Source organism: Penicillium solitum (assembly GCF_028829755.1).
Source record: "Penicillium solitum strain IBT 25940 chromosome Unknown utg000004l_segment0_segment0, whole genome shotgun sequence".
In the NCBI taxonomy this organism is placed as follows: domain Eukaryota; kingdom Fungi; phylum Ascomycota; class Eurotiomycetes; order Eurotiales; family Aspergillaceae; genus Penicillium; species Penicillium solitum.
Window position 1 is genome coordinate 3,991,342 of NW_027072124.1, and position 24,956 is coordinate 4,016,297.

At 47.2% G+C, this 24,956-nt stretch overlaps 10 protein-coding genes across 10 annotated transcripts; 5 read left to right on the plus strand and 5 right to left on the minus strand.

Annotated features, from left to right (window-relative positions):
• Positions 1-354: 354 nt before the first annotated feature.
• Positions 355-1,418, minus strand: N7455_007548 (uncharacterized protein; the record flags this gene model as incomplete). The annotated part of the gene is made up of 2 exons (XM_040961461.2): positions 355-466; positions 538-1,418. The coding sequence occupies 2 exons, from the start codon at positions 1,416-1,418 to the stop codon at positions 355-357; spliced, it is 993 nt and encodes a 330-aa protein (XP_040808090.1).
• Positions 1,419-2,416: 998 nt separating this feature from the next.
• N7455_007549 (CorA family magnesium transporter) lies at positions 2,417-3,226 on the plus strand (the record flags this gene model as incomplete). Its single annotated transcript, XM_040961476.2, has 1 exon — positions 2,417-3,226. One exon carries the CDS (start codon positions 2,417-2,419, stop codon positions 3,224-3,226), a length of 810 nt encoding a protein of 269 aa, XP_040808098.2.
• A 3,660-nt stretch (positions 3,227-6,886) lies between these two features.
• On the minus strand, positions 6,887-8,373 carry N7455_007550 (uncharacterized protein; the record flags this gene model as incomplete). Its single annotated transcript, XM_040961481.2, has 3 exons — positions 6,887-7,868; positions 7,932-7,991; positions 8,039-8,373. The coding sequence occupies 3 exons, from the start codon at positions 8,371-8,373 to the stop codon at positions 6,887-6,889; spliced, it is 1,377 nt and encodes a 458-aa protein (XP_040808063.2).
• Positions 8,374-9,264: 891 nt separating this feature from the next.
• N7455_007551 (uncharacterized protein) lies at positions 9,265-11,914 on the plus strand (the record flags this gene model as incomplete). Its single annotated transcript, XM_065605651.1, has 7 exons — positions 9,265-9,416; positions 9,474-10,245; positions 10,296-10,496; positions 10,547-10,636; positions 10,689-10,739; positions 10,796-10,917; positions 10,972-11,914. The coding sequence occupies 7 exons, from the start codon at positions 9,265-9,267 to the stop codon at positions 11,912-11,914; spliced, it is 2,331 nt and encodes a 776-aa protein (XP_065461505.1).
• Positions 11,915-12,384: 470 nt separating this feature from the next.
• N7455_007552 (putative monooxygenase) lies at positions 12,385-14,544 on the minus strand (the record flags this gene model as incomplete). The annotated part of the gene is made up of 6 exons (XM_040961460.2): positions 12,385-13,220; positions 13,272-13,414; positions 13,468-13,785; positions 13,845-14,131; positions 14,184-14,263; positions 14,319-14,544. The coding sequence occupies 6 exons, from the start codon at positions 14,542-14,544 to the stop codon at positions 12,385-12,387; spliced, it is 1,890 nt and encodes a 629-aa protein (XP_040808068.2).
• Positions 14,545-14,970: 426 nt separating this feature from the next.
• N7455_007553 (trihydroxytoluene oxygenase) lies at positions 14,971-16,233 on the plus strand (the record flags this gene model as incomplete). The annotated part of the gene is made up of 5 exons (XM_065605652.1): positions 14,971-14,973; positions 15,026-15,209; positions 15,264-15,411; positions 15,472-15,703; positions 15,754-16,233. The coding sequence occupies 5 exons, from the start codon at positions 14,971-14,973 to the stop codon at positions 16,231-16,233; spliced, it is 1,047 nt and encodes a 348-aa protein (XP_065461506.1).
• A 718-nt stretch (positions 16,234-16,951) lies between these two features.
• N7455_007554 (uncharacterized protein) lies at positions 16,952-17,526 on the plus strand (the record flags this gene model as incomplete). Its single annotated transcript, XM_065605653.1, has 2 exons — positions 16,952-16,960; positions 17,083-17,526. 2 exons carry the CDS (start codon positions 16,952-16,954, stop codon positions 17,524-17,526), a joined length of 453 nt encoding a protein of 150 aa, XP_065461507.1.
• A 998-nt stretch (positions 17,527-18,524) lies between these two features.
• N7455_007555 (fumarylacetoacetate hydrolase family protein) lies at positions 18,525-19,507 on the minus strand (the record flags this gene model as incomplete). The annotated part of the gene is made up of 3 exons (XM_040961491.2): positions 18,525-18,829; positions 18,887-19,256; positions 19,319-19,507. The coding sequence occupies 3 exons, from the start codon at positions 19,505-19,507 to the stop codon at positions 18,525-18,527; spliced, it is 864 nt and encodes a 287-aa protein (XP_040808096.1).
• A 2,187-nt stretch (positions 19,508-21,694) lies between these two features.
• Positions 21,695-23,123, plus strand: N7455_007556 (uncharacterized protein; the record flags this gene model as incomplete). Its single annotated transcript, XM_065605654.1, has 6 exons — positions 21,695-21,919; positions 22,026-22,070; positions 22,132-22,294; positions 22,358-22,602; positions 22,674-22,926; positions 23,023-23,123. 6 exons carry the CDS (start codon positions 21,695-21,697, stop codon positions 23,121-23,123), a joined length of 1,032 nt encoding a protein of 343 aa, XP_065461508.1.
• A 539-nt stretch (positions 23,124-23,662) lies between these two features.
• N7455_007557 (alpha/beta hydrolase) lies at positions 23,663-24,503 on the minus strand (the record flags this gene model as incomplete). Its single annotated transcript, XM_065605655.1, has 3 exons — positions 23,663-23,946; positions 24,009-24,021; positions 24,093-24,503. 3 exons carry the CDS (start codon positions 24,501-24,503, stop codon positions 23,663-23,665), a joined length of 708 nt encoding a protein of 235 aa, XP_065461509.1.
• Between the last annotated feature and the right edge of the window lie 453 nt (positions 24,504-24,956).

A 24,956-nucleotide genomic window follows, 5' to 3' on the forward strand; every position in this document is an offset into this window, starting at 1 on the left:
ACCCGCTGTCCTGCGTCACACCTTGATACCAAGGCGTCGGCGTTACGCGCGACACCCCACCAGTCCTCTTCTGATGCACCCTCTTCCCGGGCTCGTACCAGTCGCAATTGTGAACCCCCATATATGACTACAGGACCTCCCTTCGAATGCCTCGGTGCCACTATCCACTTCCTGGCCATCTACATTTCCCACCTATCTGCTATATGGAACGTTCGCTCATCTCATTCATACATAGCATTACAATACTTAGAATAGATTCGTGCTAGATACTAAAGCCTTAAGAGCTTCCACCTGGATGAGGTAGACGATTGATCGACAACCTCTTGGGAATACTCGAAACACTCTCCGAGTAGCCTACTTGAACTCCATGGGAAGTGTCGTCAATGTGCCTATCTCGGCCATTGTCTCCTCCCACAGTTTCTTCTGGATCTCTTGTCCCACCGGTGACTGAATGAATGCCGTTTTACTGTAGCGGAAGATGCATTAGCTATTGGCAAAAAAACAACCTTGTGAAAGAGGGTGCAAGAAATCACTTACTCGGCGATGGTCTTGTCGCTTAAAAACTTGCCATGAGACTCGGGGCCTACCACCAACGCACTATGCAGGATGATCCAGACACCCACCTCGACAGGCCGGGCACGGAACGACTTGACAACATTTATAATCAAGCGCAAGTGCAGGGGGAGAATATCACTCATGCTGGTATTCACCATGCCTGGACACATCATGTTGATGATGACTTTCTTGGGATCCAGCCGCGGCGCCAGACTGTACATGAACAACACGCAAAGTAGCTTCGAGTCCCCATACCGTTGGAACGGGACAAACGCCTCGTCGTTATCCATGTGTGCAAGTACACCTTCACCGGGTTTGATAGGAGACTTTCTCTCGAGGCTTGGGGACTCGTGTGCGCGGCTGCCAACCCAGCTAATGCGTGCAGGAGAGCCGGTCTTCTCCGCACCGGCCTCGAGATATGGCAGGAGCTCGGCGATCAACAAAACGTTGGAGTAGTAATTGACTTGAGTGGTTCGGTCATGGCCGGTCGGGCTGCGTTCCAGCTTCAGCAGACCGATACCCGCATTGAGAATGAGGAGATGAACCACGGGAATCTCTTGGCGGAGCTGCTTTGTGAAACGTTGGACGCTGTCGTAATCATCAACGTCAAGCGCCATGACCTTGATGGTCGGATTGAGATGGTGGGGTTGAATGCGACGGTCCTGGCGGAGGGAAGCTGCGCAGGCCTCGCCTTTGGCGACATTGCGGACGGCGAGAATCAATGTCGAGGCGCGCAGTCGCAGTAGCTGTTTGATGGTTTCTAGACCCATTCCAGCGCTGGAACCGGTAACTACCACAGTTTTACCCGTCAGATCAATGCCTGTAGGCAAGGAATCGATTTTCGGCTGGAGTATGTTGACCATGATTGGAGTTGGAAAGTTGGTATGTTAGTGGAAATGGGAGAATCACCGTGAAGTGTAGAATCGATAGAAGAGAAGAAGAAGAATAAGAGGTGATATCAAGGTAGTCATACTGAAATTAATTATTATTTCACGAGCCTGCTATATGTATGATCAATCCCTTGTACGTTCTTTGATCGAATTGTTCAGCACCTGGGCATCATCGATGGGTGACTCAGCATTCGGCCGACACTAGTCCCAAAATGGAAATTCACCGTGACGAAGACCGAGATGACCTCGCCCGAATGGACACCATTCCTCGTCTGATCTCCAGTCCAGATGGAATTCTCGAATTTTTTAGGGGTATTATCTCCTTCAATATTGACTACTAGTTTGGCCATCGTCTGTACCATTTTGTAATATCAAATTCTAGAAATTCGTTGACATTCGCCAATGAAGAAACCACAGACATGGCCACACCTGTCAAGCCACACTGACCCAATTAGTCCATCGACAATTGTCCAACTGTACAACTCCCTTCATAGTTGCTCGTGAAGACAATATATATCATGCGTCGGCGTGCCTTTACAATTCTTTTATCCTTTTTCTTGAGAGGGAGACTATCGAAATATACAAACACACCACAATGCCAATTGCATCACCTTTCCGGCACCCTCCGCACGAAACACCCAAAGATCCCCAACATCCCAAGTTACGGCAGACGGGGAATTATCACGCTCCCCAATAAATCATATCATGCCATACAGGAGCCTGACATGGAAAAGGAAGCTTCCTTCAATCAAAATGTGTTCAACCTGTCTCTTGCTCTGTCGCAAAGCCGCATAAATGATGCGATGGAGTTGCGCTGCATGATCTTGGGTCCCGATGGCTCTATCAAAGAATTTGAAGTTTGAACAACTAGGGATGACCTGGCCAAACAGTGGGGGTTAGATGGTCGGGATCTACGCAACGTGGACCTTGTCTCGGAGGGAATCCCACATTTGTTGGTCCGTCCATCTGTCATGTTTATCAGCATGTTCACTTTACGGCTACTTGTTCGCGCACATGGAGTGCTTCTTTTCCTTCTCCCAATTGAGGACTGCCACGTGAAAGTGCAGGATGTCTTCTTGGCAGACCTCCAGAGCAGGCTCCAACACGGTCCTGGATCTGGTGTTTTAGCAAACCTCCCATTTGAGTTACGTGTAGTGGATGCAGCGCTTGCCTCTGTAATTGCCACTCTTGAAGCCGAGCATACTCTCATCCGCCGACAAGTCGAGGATAGTTTACAGGATTCGACAAGAGAAGATGTTGTTTACTCTGTTCTCCGTGGGTTGCAGGATCACAGGAAAAGGCTCGTGGCCATTCAGCAGCGTGCCGGCCAATTTCGCTCGGCGCTACGGGAAGTTCTTGAAAACGACGAGGATATGGCGGCCATGTTCTTGACGGATCGCCAGGCAGGTCAACCGCATGAGGTAGATGATCACCTCAAAGTGGAATATCTCCTCGAGGCATATTACAAAAACACAGACGCAATCGCGGAGTCTGCAAGTGCTTTACTAGGGGACGTGGAGCGCACAACTGAGACCATTCAGTCGATCTTGGCTGTGCGACGAAATCAGATTCTGGTTTTTGGGGCTCAACTGGAGATCTGTATGCTGGGATTCGCCGTGTCAACATTTGTAGCGGGCCTGTTTGGAATGAACGTGGTGAACTTCTTTGAAGAGAGCACTTCGGCATTTGTAATCCTTGTTGGAGTGTGTGTGATCGGAACGGTCACCATCGCGAAGTACGGCCTGTGGAAACTCAATAAATTCCGGAAATTGCGGTTGTAGAGGTTGCTCGTAGACCTAGAGTCAGAGAATAATAAATATGAAAACTGAACAATAAAAAAAGGGCATTGCCTGGAGAGATAAAATGGCACTCAAACTAAGGATAGACGGGATTCAAAGTGGCAGTGCGCTAAATGTCGCCAGCGACAACTAGGTAAAATGCGTGCTCATCCATCTACGAACCGAAATAAAATAGAAAAGACTCCTTAGGCTATCTGACAGCAAGTGTAGAAGATTCCACTCATGTTAACAGAGTCTAGATTCAGGTACCGACGAAGATGTAAGCTCTTCATACATACATCTGTATACATCCATGGATATCCATGGACCCCATGTCTAGTTAGTTACATATAAACTGCGATATCGCCCGTCCATGGGCACCTAGGAGGTACCTATCTCCTGTCCACGGTTAGTGCTCTACCATAGCCTATGTCTATGAACACCAAGAGATCGGCACCACTTGTCTTTAGGCTGCTAGTCGATCTTGAATCATTATAGTGAGGATGTTGATGAAAAAAAAGCACTTCCACCAACTCTCGTAGGATCATGAGAGCAAAGAATGAGAGAACGGACAGCTTTGGAAGTGAATAATCGAACAAAAGTCATTTTCAATCAGCCTCCGCGGCATTATTTCTTAATAAGTTGGACCCGGAACACAGACCTCTCAAAACCCAGCAAATTCTGCCCGCAGACATATCCATCCTCTTCCAGCCCGACTACTTGGGGAAACCCGACCCAAAACCCAAGCGGTACCCGATTAAACCCACGATATGTAAACACTGTATACAAGTAAAATTTGAATAGAACCTCATTGACTGCTAATGCGCCAACCCAGGGTCTCCTCCACCATGCACCGTCTTCTCCCACACCCTGTTCTGCGCAGCCATCCTGGCTGTTACCTGTCACTCTCAGGTGGGTACGGTCGAATCAACGCTACGGATTTACGGTCCGGCGGATCTACGGAAATAGATTCGGGAAACTGCAACTTTTTGTTCTGTCATACAAAACTCCCCACAATCACCGAAGGTGGGGTACGGAAATGAACTGATATCCGCGGCAAATGTATATTAGCCTGTCTAACTTTCCGCCATTCTGTTTCTAGTCCACAACGCTATGACTGTACTATGTTTCCGGGAATGAAAAAGCCCTCTAGTCGTGTTCTGCCTGACCGCGAAAGGAGAATGGATATATCGTCACTTTTGTCACCAGAACGCCATGTTGAGAAAGTCGGAATTAAGAGAGCTATAGAGCCATTCAAGCCTTCGGTTCGCGCAAAGGTCTGATAATGATTGTTCGTTCTGTCTGAATGCAACTGCTCAAAATAACACATCCATAGGGCGAGCAAGGTATTCATGGCAAAGAAACGAAACCTGGAGAGATCAAAAAAGTATATTCATCAAAGGGGTACGTAATTGGCTAGAGATATCTTGCTCTAATCCTAAAGTAAAGTGACATACCAGTCTTGCCGTTTCCCTTGCCCATGTTGTACGCTCTAAGTGCCATTGATAGCCTGATCTAACGAGAGGTTCTAGAAGAGGTAATGGGAAGTCACTTTCGGGGCGATTGGACAAGATTGAACGGACTTTGGTTTGCCATTATGCTGAACTGCTTCAGGATGTCCATCCTTCCCTTCGTTTGTCACACAAGGAGCTTTTGAATTTCTTACGGCGAACAGAAACCATCAGTTTAACTGAACGACTGGAAAGGCTTGAAAAACTGTTGATCGGTGTCACACCTAATCCACAGCTTAGGAAATGAGATGCAGTCGTATATTATCCACATCTTATCGAGGTCGCATGCCGACGAATGGCAGAATTCGCTAGAAGAAAAAGCACTTTAGAAGACATGAAACTCATTTTTACTAACTAGGTAGCCTTCAGTCTTAGCACCATACAGTGAATAAAGAACAGCCCACTCGGGCATTATGGTTCTAAATCATTTGGATTTATAATGCATTGTACTTACATCCCATATTTATTATAGCTTTCTATAATCATTGGCTGCTTCCCCGGGCGGAATTCATGCGCTTTAGTAAGATAACCGAGTCGTGGCCCTCGCTGTGAGCAGCACGATCATTACCTAACTCAGTATCCTTTCCAAGGTTCCACAGTGCACGTCGGAAGGAGTAGCGACAAGCAATCGCAGCGCTCTCTCTTAAATGGGATTCTGCATGTAATCCTTTGAACTCTTGGTCCTAGAAGTCCTAAGTACATCGTCTGAACGTCTTCTATCAGCGAGCAGAATGATTCACTCTCAGTCCGCATGGGTTTGTGCTGGTCTGCCATTAACTGCACATGTTCTTCCTTCATTCGCTCCTGGCAAATTTCCATCGCGGTGTAACCCCCCGTATTCATCGAGTTATGGGCTTTGCAGGTAACCTCAAGCAGTCGCAATATGTTAATGGTAGGTCAATTCCCTGTGAGTGCAGCGAGATGCAAGAATGTCTGTTCCCAGCAGTACATGGGTTCAAGATCAGCCCCCAGGCTATGAGGTAGGAAAGCTCCAAATACGCTGCCAAAATAACCCCGTTTCTGCACCTTGGCCTCGCCCCATATGAGCCACATGTATACAAGCTACATAGGCGATTGGCAAAGTCTAAACAAACAGCGAAATTGAGTCGGAAGAGAACACGAGAATGCTTGGCAGGGGCCACTTCAACATCGATGCACGAGATGAACACAATAATAGGTAGTAGAGGTGAATTGTCTTAAAATAGATCTTCCGATACCCCTGAATTCAAATTTAGCGTCGAGTTCGGTTGAGACTGGCAAAACTGAAAAGTTCGCAATTATAAGCCTACAGTGACTAAGTTGCGGGGATAAATCTTGATTTGACGCGGTGTCCCGGCTTACTACCCCTTTTCAGGGCCGGTGTTTGGCGTAGCAGTAAGTACATTACTAGGGAAGGCTTTAGGTGGATGAAATAATTGGGGACCTATTTCTGAAACCTAGAGGCTAGGGGTCGAATCCTGTCACCGGCACAATTTCCACTTATGAGACACCTACCAAAGAAAGCCTATGCTTCGGTTGACTTGGCTAGGACCTGGAGGTAGATCCTGAGTGGGGGTAGCTTACTGTGGACGCAATGAAAGGCGGAAGGGGAAACCTGTCCTCGGTTTAGCCTTAGCTTACCATAATCTTAGTGGTATAACTCGGACTACTATATGTGGAGTTCTCTTTGTGATGGGCTTTTCTTGGGGTTAATAGGATGGGTATTTGATATGCCACCATGGACGATCTGAGTTATAGGGGGCGCCCTATGTCACAGCAAATTCATAACATATATCATGTAACTAATTGGGCACCTAGTCGCTTTAAAGGACTAAGGAAGGCCTATCCAGTCATTACTTCGGGAAACAGCGTTAGGAAACGGTCTTCCGGTGCTAGACGGGGCGCACCGACCGGCATAGTTACATCACGCACTAGATACAGGATGCAACGGGTATAAGATCTTCAATCAATCAATCAATCAATCAATCAATCAATACCCCTTTTCAGGGCAGTCTCTACAATGTGGTGAATGTGATATGATTGGTAATATATCAGATATATGGCAGTTATAATTGATGATAGTGAAGATTGAGTATTCAAACGCAATGTATATATCGTACTTGACAGTCTTTGTACGTTTGCAACAACAATCCATGTATTCCCTCGTGAACAATCAACCCCCGTGCGTGTACACAGTCGAATTTCTCGTAAGCCTACGGAGACGCTTTCCAAATAAATAAATAGGAAGTCCCAGGACCATCGGCCCTATCGTTAGCGCGAACTCAACCATGGCAGGCGCCAAAAAGCCCCTTCGCGCTGCCATGGGCATAACCCAGTAGCTCATCACAAAACCACAAACATTCTTGATCACAGTTGCAACAACCATGATCTCCCCAGAAATGGGTTTGTAGCAATCAACAGCATAGGCAATGGCGATTGTAGGAACAGCGGTCACGCAAATCCCACTGAAGCCATATCCAACAATCAGAATCACAGGCCAATCCCAAAGCCGATCATAGCCCACGCCACCAATCATAATACCAACAACGGTAATAAATAAATAGGGAATAAGAGCTGGCAACCGCATCTCCGCTTCTCGAATGCCATTATTGCGCTTTGTAGCGCGCACAGCAACCCAATCCGAGAGCGGGCCCGCGGTAGCAAGTCCAATCAAGCCGCCAACGACGAATGCGAAATTTGCATATCCCACACTAGATGGCGAGAAATTATATGGGGGTGCGCTGAGGACAGAAGATTCCGTGAGGTTCCAGAAAAGGAGGACATTTGCTGGTCCGGCGACGTTCAGCCCCGCCCAGAGGATAATAGGAAAGAAAAACAGACGGAACGGCGTGATAATATCACGGAGAAGAATTGATGTCCATGCTGCTTCCGGGGCTTGCCACAGTTTAAACTGGGACTTAGAGGGCCGGCCAGTGCCAACGATAATGGCTCTCTCAATGTTCTCGAGTTGTTCAGCTTCTACCTCTGGGTCCCGTTGTTTGATGCTTTGGCCGGAGGATGTAGTTGCTCTGAGCTCCGAGTTATCTGAGGCTGAGTCCCTGCGGAAACGGGTTTCAGGGAAACAGATCGTGAGAGTGATGAAGTTGAAGCAAGTCAGCGCTAGAGAGAGCCAGAAGAAACTACGCCAGCCGTATCTATGACATAAAGTTAGCTGTGTACGTTCAAGGATTGGACCAACTTGAGCTCAAATGGCATACCTTTGCGCGATATTACCGGAGATGACAGGGCCAATGAACAGCCCGAGGAAGTATCCCATGCTGATGGATGAGTATAAATAATGATAGTGATTAGGGTTCATACTCACAAGTACACACCAGTCCAAAGACCCCTCTCATGGAGAAAGAGCATATCTGCCACAACTTGTACCAAAAGTGTCTCACTGGTAGCTGTAGCAATCCCATTGATCACGCGGGCAGCAAGAATGCTGGTATATGAAGTAGCCCGAGCCTGCCAAATGCACGAACTAATGCCGATCAAGCAAAAGAGGAGACTTGTCAAGCGTCGTCCGAAGGTATTCGAACACGGAACGATGATAAAGTTCGCAAAGCCAAGAGCGAGAACGCAAGCCCCAGTCAACAAACTCAGCTGCGTGTCGTTGAGGTGGAATTCAGCGGCGAACATCGGGAACATAGGTCCCATTGAGAGAGCTGACTCCACAGAGACGAATAGAAAGAGGAATTGAGTTGTAATAACTAGATCTGTGTGATTGATTTTCTAGTTAGCTTCTGCCCTTCAAGGCCCCAGACGGGTTACTTGCACTTCCACGGCTTGGACCAGTTCAAGGGGTCCGTAGGATCATCTGAGGGGCAGGGAATAAGCCTATTAAATAGAGTAAGTACTAATAAAGGTAGATAATTTCCTGCATATTCCTTACTGTGTATCGTGTTTTGGTCCATTTGTCAGATGGACTCCCTCCGCCTCTCTCATTAGTTCAGTTCCAGGAATAAGTTCCATGTCAAACACGGCGGTAGGATCACTGGGAGGACTCTCTTTTCCAGTCATGTTGATGAATTTAACTGAAATCAAAGTAGTGGAGGAGATCTGAAACAAGCGCCGCATCGAGACATCATTACATCTTAAATCAAGGGTGAGCAGGGGTATCAACCCCAGGTGAGACTGCCACATTTACCCCAGACCCGAGGTATAGGGGGTCCCACAACCATAGCCACTGTTGAAGTCACCAGTGAATTACCAAGCATTTAATTTGTGACAAGCCATTGATCGTCACTAAGCCTCTGTTTACCCTTTAGGTCCCACAAAAATCCGCGCGGGACCAAAAATGCGGGACTGCGCGGAACGCGGGCACAAAGAACGTCGACCGGATAGAATGTGAAGCTGTAAACCAAATTAGCAAATCTTAAACAATATTGCGATTTGTTTTATGAGCCTGATTGACCTTAATGTGAAGAGTCGAATTTTCCCAGTCTGGTTGCATATCACACGGAGCGCCCCAGAGTTTCCCACCTCCGCGATCTCCGATCCCCGCCACATCTCTTCATTCTTCATCCAACCCAAGCGAATAACCACATCATGGTCGAACGTCCCCGCACTCGTCGCCAGCGTTTGTGTTCTTGGTGTTCCAAGTCCTTTACTAAGGATGAGCACTTGGCACGGCATTTAAGGACACACACCAGGGAAAAACCGTTCGTCTGTACCATATGTAAAAAAGCCTTTAGTCGCCAGTACGTGTCGTGGCGTGTACCTACATGTGATTAATTTGACATTGACTGAGCTTTCAGTGATTCTCTTCTGCGGCATGCAAGATCCCATCGATCATCCAGTGCTATCCCTTCTACTAGTGCGGCCCACAGCGTAGAAAATGATGCAACACACCCGTCACTGCATCGCCACGATGAGCAATTCTCTCCAGTCAACAACGACTATCCAATAGGCGCCCATGATGCTCCTACGTCTGCGAACCGTCTTTCCTCATCTCGATCGAGGTATCCAAATGATGGTCATCCCGAATTGACATTTCATTCACCTACCAAACCAGCACATCAGCCGACCGCGGTCGTTTCGAATGTTGGAGAATTGGCGCAGTCAAATTTCGATGGAGCAGTGATTGGGCTCCCGACACCAGGTTCCCAACCTCAATTCAGTGCCCTAGATCCGTCTTTACATGATTCTAGCCAAGATGGGTCATGGGTCTTTGGCAACGCGAGTACCCAAATTCCGGCATGGTTTGCAGATGACGACTTTGATATCAGTGCTTTGAACTCGGAAATCTTGATGTCAACTGCTAACTGGATTCTTCCTGGAACTTCCGGACAATACCAAAATGAGCCTGAGCGCGAGACTTTGCGACCGCTCGTGGAGGATACAATTCCATCAAGGGAGGAACTAGTACAAACACATTGGTACACGTTCATGGGCACATCGCGAACGGGACAGACTACCCCGGACACGTGTCCGGAGCCAACACAGGTGGATGAAGCATACCGAGCTAGCCTAGCTGTCAAGCTCCAGCCTCATATGCCCTTCCTACCACTACCCTCCACGGACTTTCTGGTAGGTTTTTATTTTTCCCCCTTGATACCCATTCTCAGCCAACGAAATAGAATATGTGCATCCAAATGTACTTTACGAAATTCCATCCCGTGTTTCCAATCGTACATGCGGCAACCTTCCGGCCGTCTTCCCAGAGCTCATTGCTGCTGCTATCCATTTGCTCCATTGGAAGCTTGTTTGTAGGATCTTCACATGCTGCATCGAAAGGTGTCAAATTGTTTGAGACTCTTAATAAAGCGATCCTGGCGTCGGTTCGTCCGTCAACCTCGATCTCTACGAGCCTTCAGTTAACCTCATATAGTGGGAAAGACACTTCTCGAGACAAGGATCTGAGACAATTGCCTTGATCCAGGCGGCTCTCATAGGTCAGACATTTGGAATTTTATCCGGGGTGAGGCGACTGCATATCCTCGTGCTGTTCAATAGCTAACAGACATGATCAGAGACAGAAGGATTTACTCATTGCACAGACATTTCATGGCACAATTCTTGTGGTAAGTGATGCCCTACTCTCCCCTTTGGGTTTGGGCCATAATAACAAACCAACTAGTGGGCCAAGAGAGCAACTTCATCCAAGTTCAAGAGAGCATCTGACTATATCAGTTTGGACGAAGTCTTCCACACACCACAAAAGGCCTGGAAGAAGTGGATTCAGGCAGAAGAACAGAATCGGTGAGCCGAACAAAACATTAAGCTATACTCAAATTACTAAGATCTCGGCTCAAGGCTACTCGCAGGAATTCATATTCATGATGTCGAGATCTCAGAGCTGTTTTTGACAGACACCTATCTGCGACATTCACCAGAAAAGCTTCCACCATTGTCCGATGATGACCTATGGGCTGCAACAACAGTAGAAGACTGGAGCGGAAAGATAATGAGCCGCCTACCGGGTTCAAGTATGCATGAAACCCACTCGCGGCCACCGGACACAACAGTCGATCAGGCGCCTCTACAATTATTCCCCCTTTCCAGCAATGGATTGAATGCCTATCTTGAGCTCGAAGGGCTTGGCACATGCGCAGCCGAAGCCAATAATACAAATAGCCCAACCCAGCGACAGTACTGCGAGGACAACCTGATGAACTTCTACGAGTCGCATATAGGCCTCAACAAAGAACACAGCCCAGATCCGTACTGCCTGCCCGTTCTATGGCACTCGATCTTCTTCTCACTATATTCCAACGCAAATCGACTGGAACTGGTAATCGGCAAAGAAGGTTTCACCGAGTCCCAGAATCACGTAGCCTACGCCCGCTCCTGGGCCTCATCACCAGACGGTCAGCGCTGCGCGCTCCACGCCGCACTAGTCCTGCGCGAACTTGAACAGCAGAATATCGGAATCGAGCCACCGATCCACATTCCGCGAATAGTATTCCGCGCGGCACTGATTTGGTTCTGCTATACGCGCTTTGGATCGGATACAGCAACCCCACAGCAGAATTTGGAGTTTCCAGAGCTGCAGAAGATAGGTCTTAATCATCAAAGGTTGCTGTTTGAAGCGAATGGGTTTAAAACCTCCCGGCCTACGACGGCTGACTCGAGTACTTTCTGTGGATTAGTAAATATTTTGCCAAGGGCTGGTCATTGGGGAATTTCGCGGTTGTTTGCCTCGATTTTGGATTTGCTGCTTCCTGATGTTAAGGATGATGAGAGGTATGGCCGGTGATGGGGCTATCCGGAAGACAATGTACTTCGTGTAGCGTTAAAAGTATCCTATGTGAATTAATGAATGTTGTATTTGAAACAAACCGGTTGAAATAACTGATAAAATAGTTATACACGCGTGACGAACATAAGACCCAGAAGTCTATAGCCAAACAGCTGTTGAGTAGTGTGAGGCCATGAAGATAGCACACACCTGTTTGTTACATAGGTAGCTCTTCTCTTCTTTCTCTCCCCGACCTAATCTTCACTAGGTAAGCGAATACTTCATTAGGGAGCATGGAGAGCATGTCGACAAAGAGTAATGTGCAATGTTATGTGAGGTGTTAGACATCGACGTTGTCGGGGACTCTGGGGTAGATCCACATAGAGATCCACCATATTTCGGACATATATATCTGACTCCAGTATCTTACATGAGAACGAACAAATGTGAATAGAAAGATCGCGAATAGCAATTCCAAGAAAATGAATTTATGTATGCAGATATGCCACAGCATCTGAAACCACTTTCTCGAGCCGGGAAACATCATCGCAAGCAGCATATACAATGCGGTCTGGTCGAACTAACACGAACTTGTTCCCTCCTAGGGCCTTGCCAAGTTGGTGCGGGTCATAATACTCCGGCTCCGGTCGTCCACGACACAAGGGTGATCCGGCAAACTCTTCCGCGGTAGCCAGACGGTAAAGCGAAGAGGTGCCCTTTGTGATAGGGCTCGATTCGATGTCCAACTTCCCAATAAGGTATGTGGCTTCATCACAATGGACCTCTTCCTTCGAGATCTCTTCAATCCGAGATACCGCCTCGCGCGCAGAAGTCAGCTGATTCACATCTCTCAGGTACACAAGCAGCTGGAAGAGCCCTTTCTTCTCTTTCCCGAAGATGATATCGTCTGAGAAGAACACATCACTCGAGCTTCCAACAGGCTTACAATAGACCTGTCGGAGGAAAGTACCTCCCTTATGCGCCGGATCAAAGGGTAGTCCAGGCGAGTATTTGTACGGCACCATCCCCTCCTTTCTGCGGCCAAGCCTCAGATCACGCCTCCAGCTTGGAATGAAGTGCATGAAGTACAGAGACCAATCGCGGAGACAGATCTTTAGAGGATTGCTTTCGGTCACAAACGTGCCATTCCCGATCGTGGACGCGAGAGACCGCTCTAGTTGTTGCTTCCGCTCGATGTACCATCCCGAAAGAACATCTTCGTGGTTGCTCGGCTTGGTTGAGGGTTGACGTCGGCAGAGGAGGACAAGACGCCAGGCTAGGGAGATGGCGTCGCGGAAACCGGATGCAATTCCTTGGCCACCAACTGTAATCTGTTATTATTACGCATCCGTAATCTTGATTTTGAAGTACTGACATGGTGGGAAGACGTGTGCTGCATCGCCGCAAAGGACTACACGACCATGCGACCATCTATTGCAGCTTCGCGCAGCGAAGCGGAATGGCCGTGATCGAAGGACACGGATACAGTCTTCAGGGAATGCGATATCTTGAATTAATCTGTAATGGTCAGAATTGGTGCTTGATGTGCTTTCTCGGATGGTCTAACTTACCCATATTTACTCCCTGGGTGTGTAATATAGGGGAATACAACCTTTTCAATATTCTCAGGATTGGACATTTCTTGTCCATCTTCACCAGAAAGAACAACAAACTCAAAGCGCCAGAGTCTATCAGATGGCAACCCAAAACGCCCACATACAGCGGGACGCTCGGGATTACAGACGAACCTGAAGCTCTCTGGGAAAAAGAGATCGTACACTTCTTGGGGGGTGTATCCTAGTTTCCACATGGGAAAGTTGGGGTGCGTCTTTTCCGTAGGAAGTGAGATCTCCCAATTCAGTGCCACCCAGGTTTCATCGTAGAATGATCTAACAGTGGTTAGTATTTCCACGAAAAGAGGAACACACTCAAAGACACAATAACTTACTGATGTGCCTGTTCCATACGGATACCGAAAGGCTCCATGAAGCTCTTTCTGGTAAAGCCTGTCTTGCCATCGGCGCCAACTAGAAATCGAGACTTTAGGTTATGTATTTTGCCTTGCCCATCACGATACTGCGAATAGACATAGTCCCCTTCCTCGCGGATATCGATCATGGTTGCGTTGGTTTGGAGCTGGCAGAAGCTGGATGAGGTCATTGCCGTTCTCAGATGCTTTTCGAGGATTGGTTGTTTGTGGCATATGAATCCAACATGACCGGTACCACCTTCAGTCTGTGTGAGATGAATGAGCAGGAAGACTCTGAAAAAGTATAGGTATACAAACCGTGCCATAATCCATTTCCAAGAAAGCCTTTTTGCCGAGGACTTTATCCGTTCCTCCAATGAACTTGAACTTGCGCATGCCTGACATCGAGTTAGCAAAAGAAATGAGACAACGCGTCGAATTGGATATCCTCACAGGCCCCAATATCAGAATAAATGGGATCATAGATGCCAGCGCCCTGCAGCGCCCGAATCCCATCCTCATCTAGTGCGATACCTCGTGGATCGGTAGTGATCTCAGGCTCCTTCTCAATCACAACGTGCGGAATGGACATTCGCCCAAGGTACGCAGAGAGCAAAGCCCCGGTTGGACCACAGCCGCAGATGACCACATCAGTAGTCTCATAATCAGTATCCCCCATCTTGTTTATTCAAACACAAATGAGCAATGATATCGCTGGGCGAATGTCGCATTGAAATAATTCGGGGTCTGGATTAACCATTAGCGAATTATGCTTATTTTCCCGTTGTATTCGGCTATACCCCCAGATTGTGGGACGGATTTTGCATTGCATGACCCATGTCAATGTTTTCATTTTTGCCGTCGTGAATGCTTAGATTTCGTAACCCCGTATAAAGCCGAAAGCTGTGGTGTCCGGGGAAGGTCCCGCAGGGGAAATGTGGGGTTAGGCGGGACCTTGCGGGGACATCGAGAGGTGTATGATGTCAAATAAAGGCAATCCTATCGGGAATTATAAGGGCAACTTGGGAGATCGTGTTGACTTAAATTAGAAGTTTGCCAGTTTGAATCAGGCAAGGTCAGACTCAACCGATATTAAATCATCAACATGGTATGTGTAACAATCCATCTACAAGTCTGTACGTACTAATCCATCGGCCTAGACCATCCAGCCAAACCACGGTGCCTCGATTGCTGATATTATCGCGATCGGCCCAGAGGCTGAGAGTATTCCTGCATGGCAAGCGAGATGTAATATCACGACGCAGTCGCAGATCCGCTTGACTAAGCTGGCGCATATGCGCTACCAACACCCCGATCTAGATATTATTACCATTTTCCTTGAAGGTATGCTACTGTAGTAAACCTTTTTGAAAAGGCCACGTACTTATCTATTTCCAGATTTTGGTATGACCATCGCAAAGAAGACCGACGACGAGATCTGGTATCGGGGATATGGAGTAGACCCCTACGTCTACTATGCGAAGAAAGGAGAGAAGAAGTTCCTTGGTGGTGCTTGGGAAGTTGAATCTTACCAGGATCTGGAGAAGTAAGTGTCATGGAAAGAAATTGCAACAAATGCCAACAATACACTGCTGACACTTTCAAGGGCAACGAAGCTACCCACAGCGGGCGAGATTCAAGATCTCACAGATGCGCCGGGCGGAGGCCATATGGTGACATTGACAGATCCCGAAGGATTTGCCATGAACCTATTTTATGGGCAGATACCCGTTACGCCTGGCACCTACCCAGATAAGCTGATTGCCAACTATGAGATCGAGAAGCCACGAGTGCGAAGATTCCAACGCTTCCAGCCTGGTCCGGCCGCAGTTCATAAGGTTAGCCACTCTTCCCTTTTATCCTAAATATAGACTTTAATACTTTCTAGCTCGGTCACTACGGTGTCTGCACCACGAATTTCGAAGGGCTTGTCGAATTCTATACGAAGAACTTCAATATCGTTCCAACAGACTTCCTCTACGTTGAGGTAGAAGGCAAGAAGAAGAACGTAGCCCTATTTGCCCACATCGATCGTGGCGAGAATACCGTCGATCACCACTCATTCTTCATGAGCACAAACCCGACAACCCATGTCCACCACTGCTCATTCGAGGTTCACGACTTCGATACCCAGAAGCTGGGCCACCAATGGCTCGTGAAGAAAGACTATAAGTCTGTCTGGGGTGTTGGCCGACACATTCTTGGAAGTCAGATTTTCGACTACTGGTGGGATACTACAGGAAATATGATCGAGCATTATGCGGATGGGGATTTGGTCAACAACCAAACTCCGATAGGGTATATGCCTGCGGGTGATGAGTCGTTGGCTGTGTGGGGGCCTGAAGTGCCGTCTTGGTTCTTGCAGTGATATTTCTACTCCCTGAACAAATTGCGAATGATTTAAAATATAATCGCGAGTTTTGACTCGTTGAATGACTCATTTTCTCACATATACAACATCCAAAATGTTCTTCCCAATTGAGAGAGAGCTTCGACCACCCTTGTTGGATAGGAATGGGTCATGTGAATAAATACTGTCATGCACTTGGAACATATCAATTCTCTCGAATGTCATTTTTAATCATATCCATGCATTCTGTATGAAATGGAAGTATTCAAAATTTTTAACTTGCCCAGAAGACTTCAATATTCCGACGGTGAAAATCTTCTCACCTCGCATCGGGAATTTCTTCTTTTCTTCTCAAACCCAATGTCCATTGCTGAAAGGAATTGAGTATCGGTCTACGTTCCGAAAGAACTCTCCAAATAGTCTATCTTCATTTACTTTTTGGTCAATTCCCCTCCTGTCATTCTAATCGAATAGGTTTCTTGCTCGTGTGGGATGCTAATGGAGATTGAATGGAGAAAGCACTGCATGTATTGTCTTGATCTGGCGCATGGAGAGGAGAGAGAGGGAGAGAGGGAGAGGAGAGAGAAGCTATCTACATGTTCTATCACATGGTGATGCCTCAGGCATCCAACAGATGTCAGCGCATAGCTAGTAGGGCTTGAGCCCCACATGTATTTAAACCAGTTTCTTACCCATTAATACAAACCACCGTTTTTGACCCCTTCTTTCGACAGTTATGAGCCCGGTTCGCAACCACAATTAGGCCCTCACCAGGCCTAATCCTGATTCCCGACCATGGAGAACACGTTAGCGGTCGCCTTAGGAAGGCTTACATCCTACGAGCAGTGGAAACCATGATTATCACAGATCAAGGCGATAGCCCTCGAGGCGGATATATGGCAGCAGATCAACCCAGATCTACCAGTTGAACCCGAGAGACCTCCACCACCGTCAAAGCCTATACCCTCCGAGATACGACAAGACGCACAATCTATAAACGACCTCACCAATCAAGAAGTCGCTCGTCTTCGCGATCTTCGAAGTATCTACCAGCAAGAGCGGTCGGAATACGAGTCGCAAAGCAAGGCACGACGGATGATTACCGGATTAATCGTGGCTACAGTAGACCCGAAATATAAATCCTACCTTCTCGGCCAGCTTACCCCGTACCAACAACTTCGTACCCTCTCCGAGTTATTCCAAGCGTCGGACCGAACACATATCCAGACGCTACGGCGTAAGTGGCGTAGCCTTTTCGAGTTTAGGGTTACCCACGATACCGCAGAAAAATGGCTTCTCGACGTCCATTAACAATATATTGAGGGAAACGCAGCCGGCGTTCCGGAGATTCAGCATCAAGAAAGTGTTATTTTCGATATTTTACATTGTCTTAAACATATCGCTCCTGGTTTTTGTGATATTTGGTATCACGAGGTCTTCAATAAGTCACGCAAGATTGAAGTACCCCGGTTAATCCGGATCTTCCAAGGACAACGAGAGTTTCAAGCTACGGAGCAAGGACACCCACTCGAAACACCAAAAGGTGCCTTTTCTACATGGCAAGGGCATTCAGAAGCACAACCGAACCGATGTATATGTGGCAAGCTACACTCTTTCCAGCGGTGCTTCTACCTCAATCCAACTATACGACCGCCAGGTTTCCAATTACACCAGCCGACTATCTCTCGCATTCGAGAGAAATTAGATGAAGCTACCCTTACTGAGATCAAGAAGGTGCTTCCAGAGTTCAACGATTTAGTGGAGGAAGTTCCGCAACAGGCATACTCGGCATGGCCCTCGGGGCCGATGATCAGTTTTTAGCTACACGCAGGCAGTTTTCCAGCTCGCAGTGTCAAATAATGATGCGCCATAACAGTAAACAAGGACACTGTATAGGTGAGCACATAGATTGAAGGCTGCAAGCTGAGGGGGTGTGTCAGCGCATAGCTAGTAGGGCTTGAGCCCCACATGTATTTAAACCAGTTTCTTACCCATTAATACAAACCACCGTTTTTGACCCCTTCTTTCGACAACAGATGCAAGCCAGTGAGCGGGACCCCATCAATCATTTTCATCCGAAATGCATGAAAAAAGCTGATGCTATCTGCATGGTTGATTATATATCTCTCAGTCTATATTGAAGAATGGAAACTTACAGAATGGAGAGGAGTATATTCTATCGGTGTTATCTCCCACAAATCTCCCTGCTCGATCTACCTAGCAATTTTGTAATGTACTAATCCACGAAGCAGTCATCAAGGAGATTTATTGAAAAATGTCTATATACAAGAAGAACCATCCATGATTCTTTAACAGCTCTCATAACGAACCTTGTTGACGAGAGTTCCAATTTGGTCAATCTTAATCGAGATCTCATCACCATCCCGGAGAACAACTCTGGGCTGCTTGAAATATCCAATACCGGCAGGAGTTCCGGTCAAGAACAGTGTTCCAGCTTCGAGTGTGGTGCCCTGCGAGAGGTATGAAATTTGCTTCTTGATATTGAAGATCATATCATTGGTCTGTCCGTCTTGAACAGTAGTGCCGTTGTAAATAGCCTTGATTGACAGAGTCTGCGGGTCCTTGATTACGGAGGGTGCCACAAGGACTGGACCTATAATCGCTCTTAATTAGCAAAGAGCAGTCAAACTAGATTGTTGTCAAAACTTACCGATAGGACAGCTTCCATCAAGACCCTTGGAGAAAGACCATTGGGCCGTGATCATCTGTAGAGTACGCGCAGAGACATCGTTTGATGCAGTGTAACCGAGAACATAGTCGAGAGCCTCCTCTTCGGGAATATCTCTGCCAGTCTTTCCAATTACCAGACACAACTCAGCTTCGTAGTCACTAGTGTCATCTTGCGCACACTTAGGGACGTTGATGACAGCAGGGTAAGGGCCAGCGAGCGCGGTGCGGGGCTTAGTGAAAAGAATTGGTGCCTTGGGTAAAGGCAAGTTGGCTTCCTGTGCGTGGTCGATGTAGTTGAGACCCAGGCACCGGATATAACTACACTGCTCTTGAGTGACCGGTGCAAGAAGCTGTAGTGGCTGGGTATCAGAATATGTTCCTGCATTAATGGCTATAAAGACAGATAACTCACCTGTTTCACATGCAAAATCTCGTCTGTAACTCGGCCATCAAAGATAGTACCCTCAATGGCCTTCACAGCGATCTCCACTCCATCGACGCTATCGCGTCCAACATCACGGGTGGTATCGACCAATTGGCCGAGGTGAACCTGGCTGTCCTCGACAGCGATAAAACGAACAAGATGAGTCCAGGAAGGCATTTTGGATGGCATAGAAGGCGAATCAGTAAAGTGTTTGGAGTGAGAATAAAAACAAATTGGTAGTTAAAATAGGTTCAATCGATGTAGACTTCGGATATAGGCCACCGCTCCGGGGTATATGGGGCGAATAAATGTGGGACATGGGATGCGGGACGTGGGTTTACGACGCGGGACCTTTCTGTTTTTTACTACACATTATACGGGGCTGTCCCACATAATAGCCGAGAACCGGAGAAATAGTAGAATGTAATATTCGGGACTCAAACGTAATTTCTCCTCAAGCCCAATGGACTTACGTTTCTGGTAGATTCGTGTATGCACATGGGGCAACGCGCTAGGTTCTATTGGGATATGAGAACCAAGCAAAGGTAGATAGAAGCACGACATACTAAACCCAAAAAGAGATGAAGTTGAACTCAGATTTCCTCAGCTGTTGCAATTATGTCCGAAATCGAACCTACCGTCCTCTGTTCTTTCAAGGAGCCATTCGACTTGCAATCCGCCCGCAGACTACCTAGTCCACCGCATATGCCCTTAGTAATTGTGAGCCTTCCATTTTGTTCGTTATATGCGTTAAACCCAAGCCGCGCCCATCAGTTCGGGGTCGTGGTCACTTTAGTGCTTGCACGCCGTAGTAACCTATGTCCATGCCGGTTCGCGCTTGTATACAGGGTTCAATCTCGCTTGTATTGTTGGATTAAAGTATGACGAAGATCAAAAATACTATATCTTGAAGGACCCGGCATATATGGAAATGATTGGACTTGTGGAGAGCAAGGTTGCACCCGGGGTAGTCGGCTTAAACTCTGTGGATGATGGTTCAGATCTACGAAGCTCTCAATCCAGGATTAGGTTGAAAAAGGATCGACGACTAATGTTCTTGCAGTCAAACGGAAGCGGCTATACCGAGGAGACGGCCGGGCTTATGATTATAATTATCTAGGAGCCAGACAGACAATTATGGGTCACTGTCACTTCATCTATTGATTTAATGATTGTTGGATCTGGGCTGGATCGAAAGAAGCTTGGCCACGTTTGATGAACTAAGCCTCACGGCATTACGGATTTTCGGGAAAACAGGGTATTAGAGTCGGCAATTTAGATAACGAGGCGGAGGCCCTGCATTTAGTCCTGCTAGTAGTCTGTCACAAACACATGAAACAAAGTGTTATGTTAGTGATGTCGATCGCTCATATTCCTCGGTCTAGCTAAACTTGTTGTGATATCAGGGCAGTGCAGCTCAGAAACAGGACTTGCTTCGAAAATGATTATCTGCCTTTTGTATATGAAAAATTGGTTGATCTGAAAAAAATATAATATTCAGTTGTATATTTCAACTCTTATATCCCGTCAAAATTTGGAGAAAGACCAGTCCTCTAGACTATAACAGAAATAAAAAAAGACATAACCTATACTACTGCGTACTTCTTTGTGAGTGGGTTTGTACGACAGTAAAGATAACGGCACTCTTGATGTCTCGTATCATGACTGACCCATTTGGGCTTGATTATACCCAAAAAAAAACTAACATCGGAGGTGCGCGCGGAGATAATGCCCGGATACATTGCGAGAAGCTCTTTTTTGCCCTAGGTCTCGGATATATATTTTGTTTTAGATAATGGTTCAAATCTGGCAAATATCAGTGGATATGATACGGTGACTAGTCCAAGCCAGCAAGGAAGAATTGGTCCGCCCATGGAAAGCTCAGAAGGGGGTTTATTTTGCCTAGCCCCTATGTTTTATGCAGCCTTATGTCGAGGTGTACATCCGGCGAAGATGTATGAGTGGGACTAGGAGGTGAAAGTTATGTGGGGGGACGGATATGCGTCTTCTGCGAGACGGATATGGTTATGCAACGGAACGGAAAGCGGATAGTGATGTGCATCATTGATATACAATACGGTGTTATTGGAGGAATTAAGATCATTTCCACTGTGGCCCGCTGAATTAGCTACTATACTAGTTCATCGAGTGGCATTTGAGACTAATCCAGACAAACACACAATAATTGGAACACGGCTATACGGAAGCTCGTCATAGAAGGGCGCAGGTGAGTTTTTTTTCTCTGGAAGAAAAGGATAGAGCCCTAGTCATTCTTATAATATATGGTCCTGGCCATGTAGTAGATTTGGACAAGACTCTCTGGCACTTAATGTTTCTATATTCTTATCCCATCATTTTGGAGCGATGTCAGACAGCGCTTCCAGTACAATCGAGCTCGGCCACGAGGCTGTTGACCACCCTCACAAGAGACAATCAGCAACCCTGGACTCTTCTGACAAATCAGTCGAAGAGAAACGCTCCATCAAGGCTGTCAATGAAAATGGCAAGCAAGTGACAGTGACATGGAGTGGGATGTCTATCCATATCCCGGCCCCAGAGGCTGTGCAGGGCGACACTCTGTGGTCGGATGTCAACCCCATGATTTGGTGGGAATGTTCCGCAAAAAGAAGCAAACTGTAAGGCTTTCCCAAACGGTTGTGTTATATTTTGATTCAATTCTGATTCTGAGATGCAGACAATTCTCAACGACATGACTGGTCAGCTGCGGCCGGGAGAAATGGTGCGTTTGCAATCAAGGGAAGAAAATCGTATCCCAAGAACTATTTATTGACAAGCTATAGATGTTGGTGCTCGGTCGACCTGGAGAAGGCTGTTCATCACTACTCAAAATCCTTTCAAATGATCGCGATGGGTTCGGCAAAGTCGATGGATCTGTCCACTACGCAAACCTGGACCACAACCAAGCTGCCAAATTCCGTCAGCAACTGATGTTCAATAACGAAGGTTCGATCCCCAATTTACTTTGCATAATGATGGAAGGAACAAATTGGACTAACTAAGCCTTAGATGATATTCACTTTCCAACACTGACCGTCGATCAAACGATCAAGTTCGCCCTCCGAAACAAGACCCCAGCGGAGAGACCTGAAGGCATGTCACGGGAAGGTTTCGTGGAAAAGACGCGAGATGAAATCCGAAGCTCGCTTGGAATCCTGCACACCAAGCGAACACTTGTGGGTAACGAGTTTTTCCGTGGTGTGTCAGGCGGAGAGCGAAAGCGAGTGTCTCTTGCAGAAGTGATGGCAGGTCAAGTAAGTATTCGTCACCGCAAATCCTTCATCAACCAACAAGTATCACTAAAGCTAACGAAAGCGGTTTACAGAGTCCTGTGCAATGTTGGGACCAATCAAGCCGAGGGCTTGACGCCAGTTCCGCGCTCGATTTTGCCAAAAGTTTGCGCAGCATTGCCGATGAACAGCGGAAGACGATCATCGCCTCTCTTTATCAAGCAGGAAACGCTATCTACGATCAATTTGACAAGGTTATGGTGATTGCAGCTGGGCGGACAATCCACTATGGCCCGCGTCATTTGGCGCGTCCTTACTTCGAGGAGATGGGATTTGTGTGTGGCCGTGGTGCGTTTGATGTTTATTTATCTCTTCTGGTGTCTGCATTTGATTGACATGCATTTCCTACAAATCAGGATGGTTCATACTACTATTCAAACCCAGACGGCAGTACGTACTACAACAGCGGCAATGGTTATGCCGTGTACACCCCTCCACCTGCCCCGGCTGAGTGCCACCAGGAGCCTGACAACTATGGGAAATGAGTTAGTTACCAACATGCCTAGAAAGGAGTGGACTATCCTTTTCTGGCGAGTGTGTGCTGATTTGCCTGGAATTGGAACTTTTCAGACGGAGGTGACAGAGAATTGGCCTGGTCTAGCCTGGCGAGCAACAACTTGATATGAGACCCAGGAAAGAAAAGCGAAAAATGATCAAAATATATATATATTTGCGTTGGGTTTACGCTGGACGAACTTTCTAGTATTGCATTGATCACCTAGCTTTGTAACATGTAATTAAACCACAGTCATCTGGCACGCACTGGGATATTACGACGGTTTTATCTTGAATGTCTATACCCCGAAGCATCGCCCGCCGGGAATGAGGGCTAAAAGGTGTTCAAGTACTATACATTAACTTGTACCAGATGGTCAATCTATAGTATAGCCCTGGAAGGAATACAGATCATGAAATTATTTGGATAACCCCAGGTTGACAGCATCTCTACTCCAAGTCATTGAACATCAATCTCGTCTATGAATTCTTGATCCAATGATTGACTGTTATCAATGCATCATCTGGCTTAGTTGACGGCAATCCCACTCTCCTGGCGGCCTTCCTTCAACGCAATCTCCAACCCATCAATCACCTTTTCTGGCATGCTCAGAAACGCGGAGTGAGACGCATCGATATGGTAAGTCACTGGGTTGCCCAAAGTATGAGCAAAGCTCTCTTGCACAGCCAATGGGATGGCTCCATCCTTGTCGCAGAACAGGTACATGCTAGGGATCTCATGCCAAGGTTCATGCGTCGCCAGTTCGTGGAACGACTTTGCGTCTGCGGCTTCAATTTCGAAATCGCCTTCTGCTGCTCTTCGGGGGACATGTCATTATAGAATATTGTCTCTTCCCCAGAGGACCAATAGTAACCGCCATCCGGGTTCTATATGTGGTTCGTCAGGTGGGAGCCAAAAAAAAAAAGAAAGGGGGGATAACTGAAGATGAACTACTCACTTTGATGACCATCCAGGGAGGGAAGTTTCCGCCCAGTATGTCCTTTACCGATTTACCCTTGGGCGTCACAAATGCAGCCATCCATACTACCATAATTACGCCGCCGGGAAGACCGACTTTGCACCGCTGTGAGTACCCCAAGCCCTCAACAGCCCCGGCCCCGACCATCCCGCCATAGGAATGGTTCACGAGTACAATCTGACGACCAGCTTCTACCATCTCTTTGAGGACGGCACGGGTATGTTCGATATCGGCGTGTAGCCCCTTATCTGGAGGAAATGCGCCCACAGACGGAGTGGAGATAGCTTCGGTTGCAAGTCCACGCTTTTGCATCAGATCCCGCACAACGTCGAATGTGTCTGCTGCATGCCATGCGCCTGGCACGAAGACAAAGACCGGGCTTTCAGGCATCGTAATCTTGTAATTTATCTTGTAATTGTTTGTGTTTGAAGGAGATATGGATACATCTACGGAGTACGTTTAACCAGGAGCTGGGGAATCAGCAAATCCCGGTTAAATGATCACCCTTCCCTTACACTGAACTGAGCAGTCCATACTCCGTGTCCGCATCCGCATTCCCTCGTTACGTGAACGATTGGCTCTTTCAATCTATTATTATAATTCTTTTTCTCGAACGGTTTCGGTTGTTTGGCTCCAACGGTGGAGCGCGGCTGAGATTCACCTTGCTATAGGCTCTCGGTTTCGCTAGCGAAACCGTTAGACCGACCGGAGATTGCACCAAAGAGCCCCGATTGGTATTTAAAGTTAGTATCCATAATGAGCTAGACGGAGATTCGCCCCACGCTGCAATTATTATTACAATGTACGGAGTAGAACGTTGTTCTTTTTTTACTGGAGTACTCC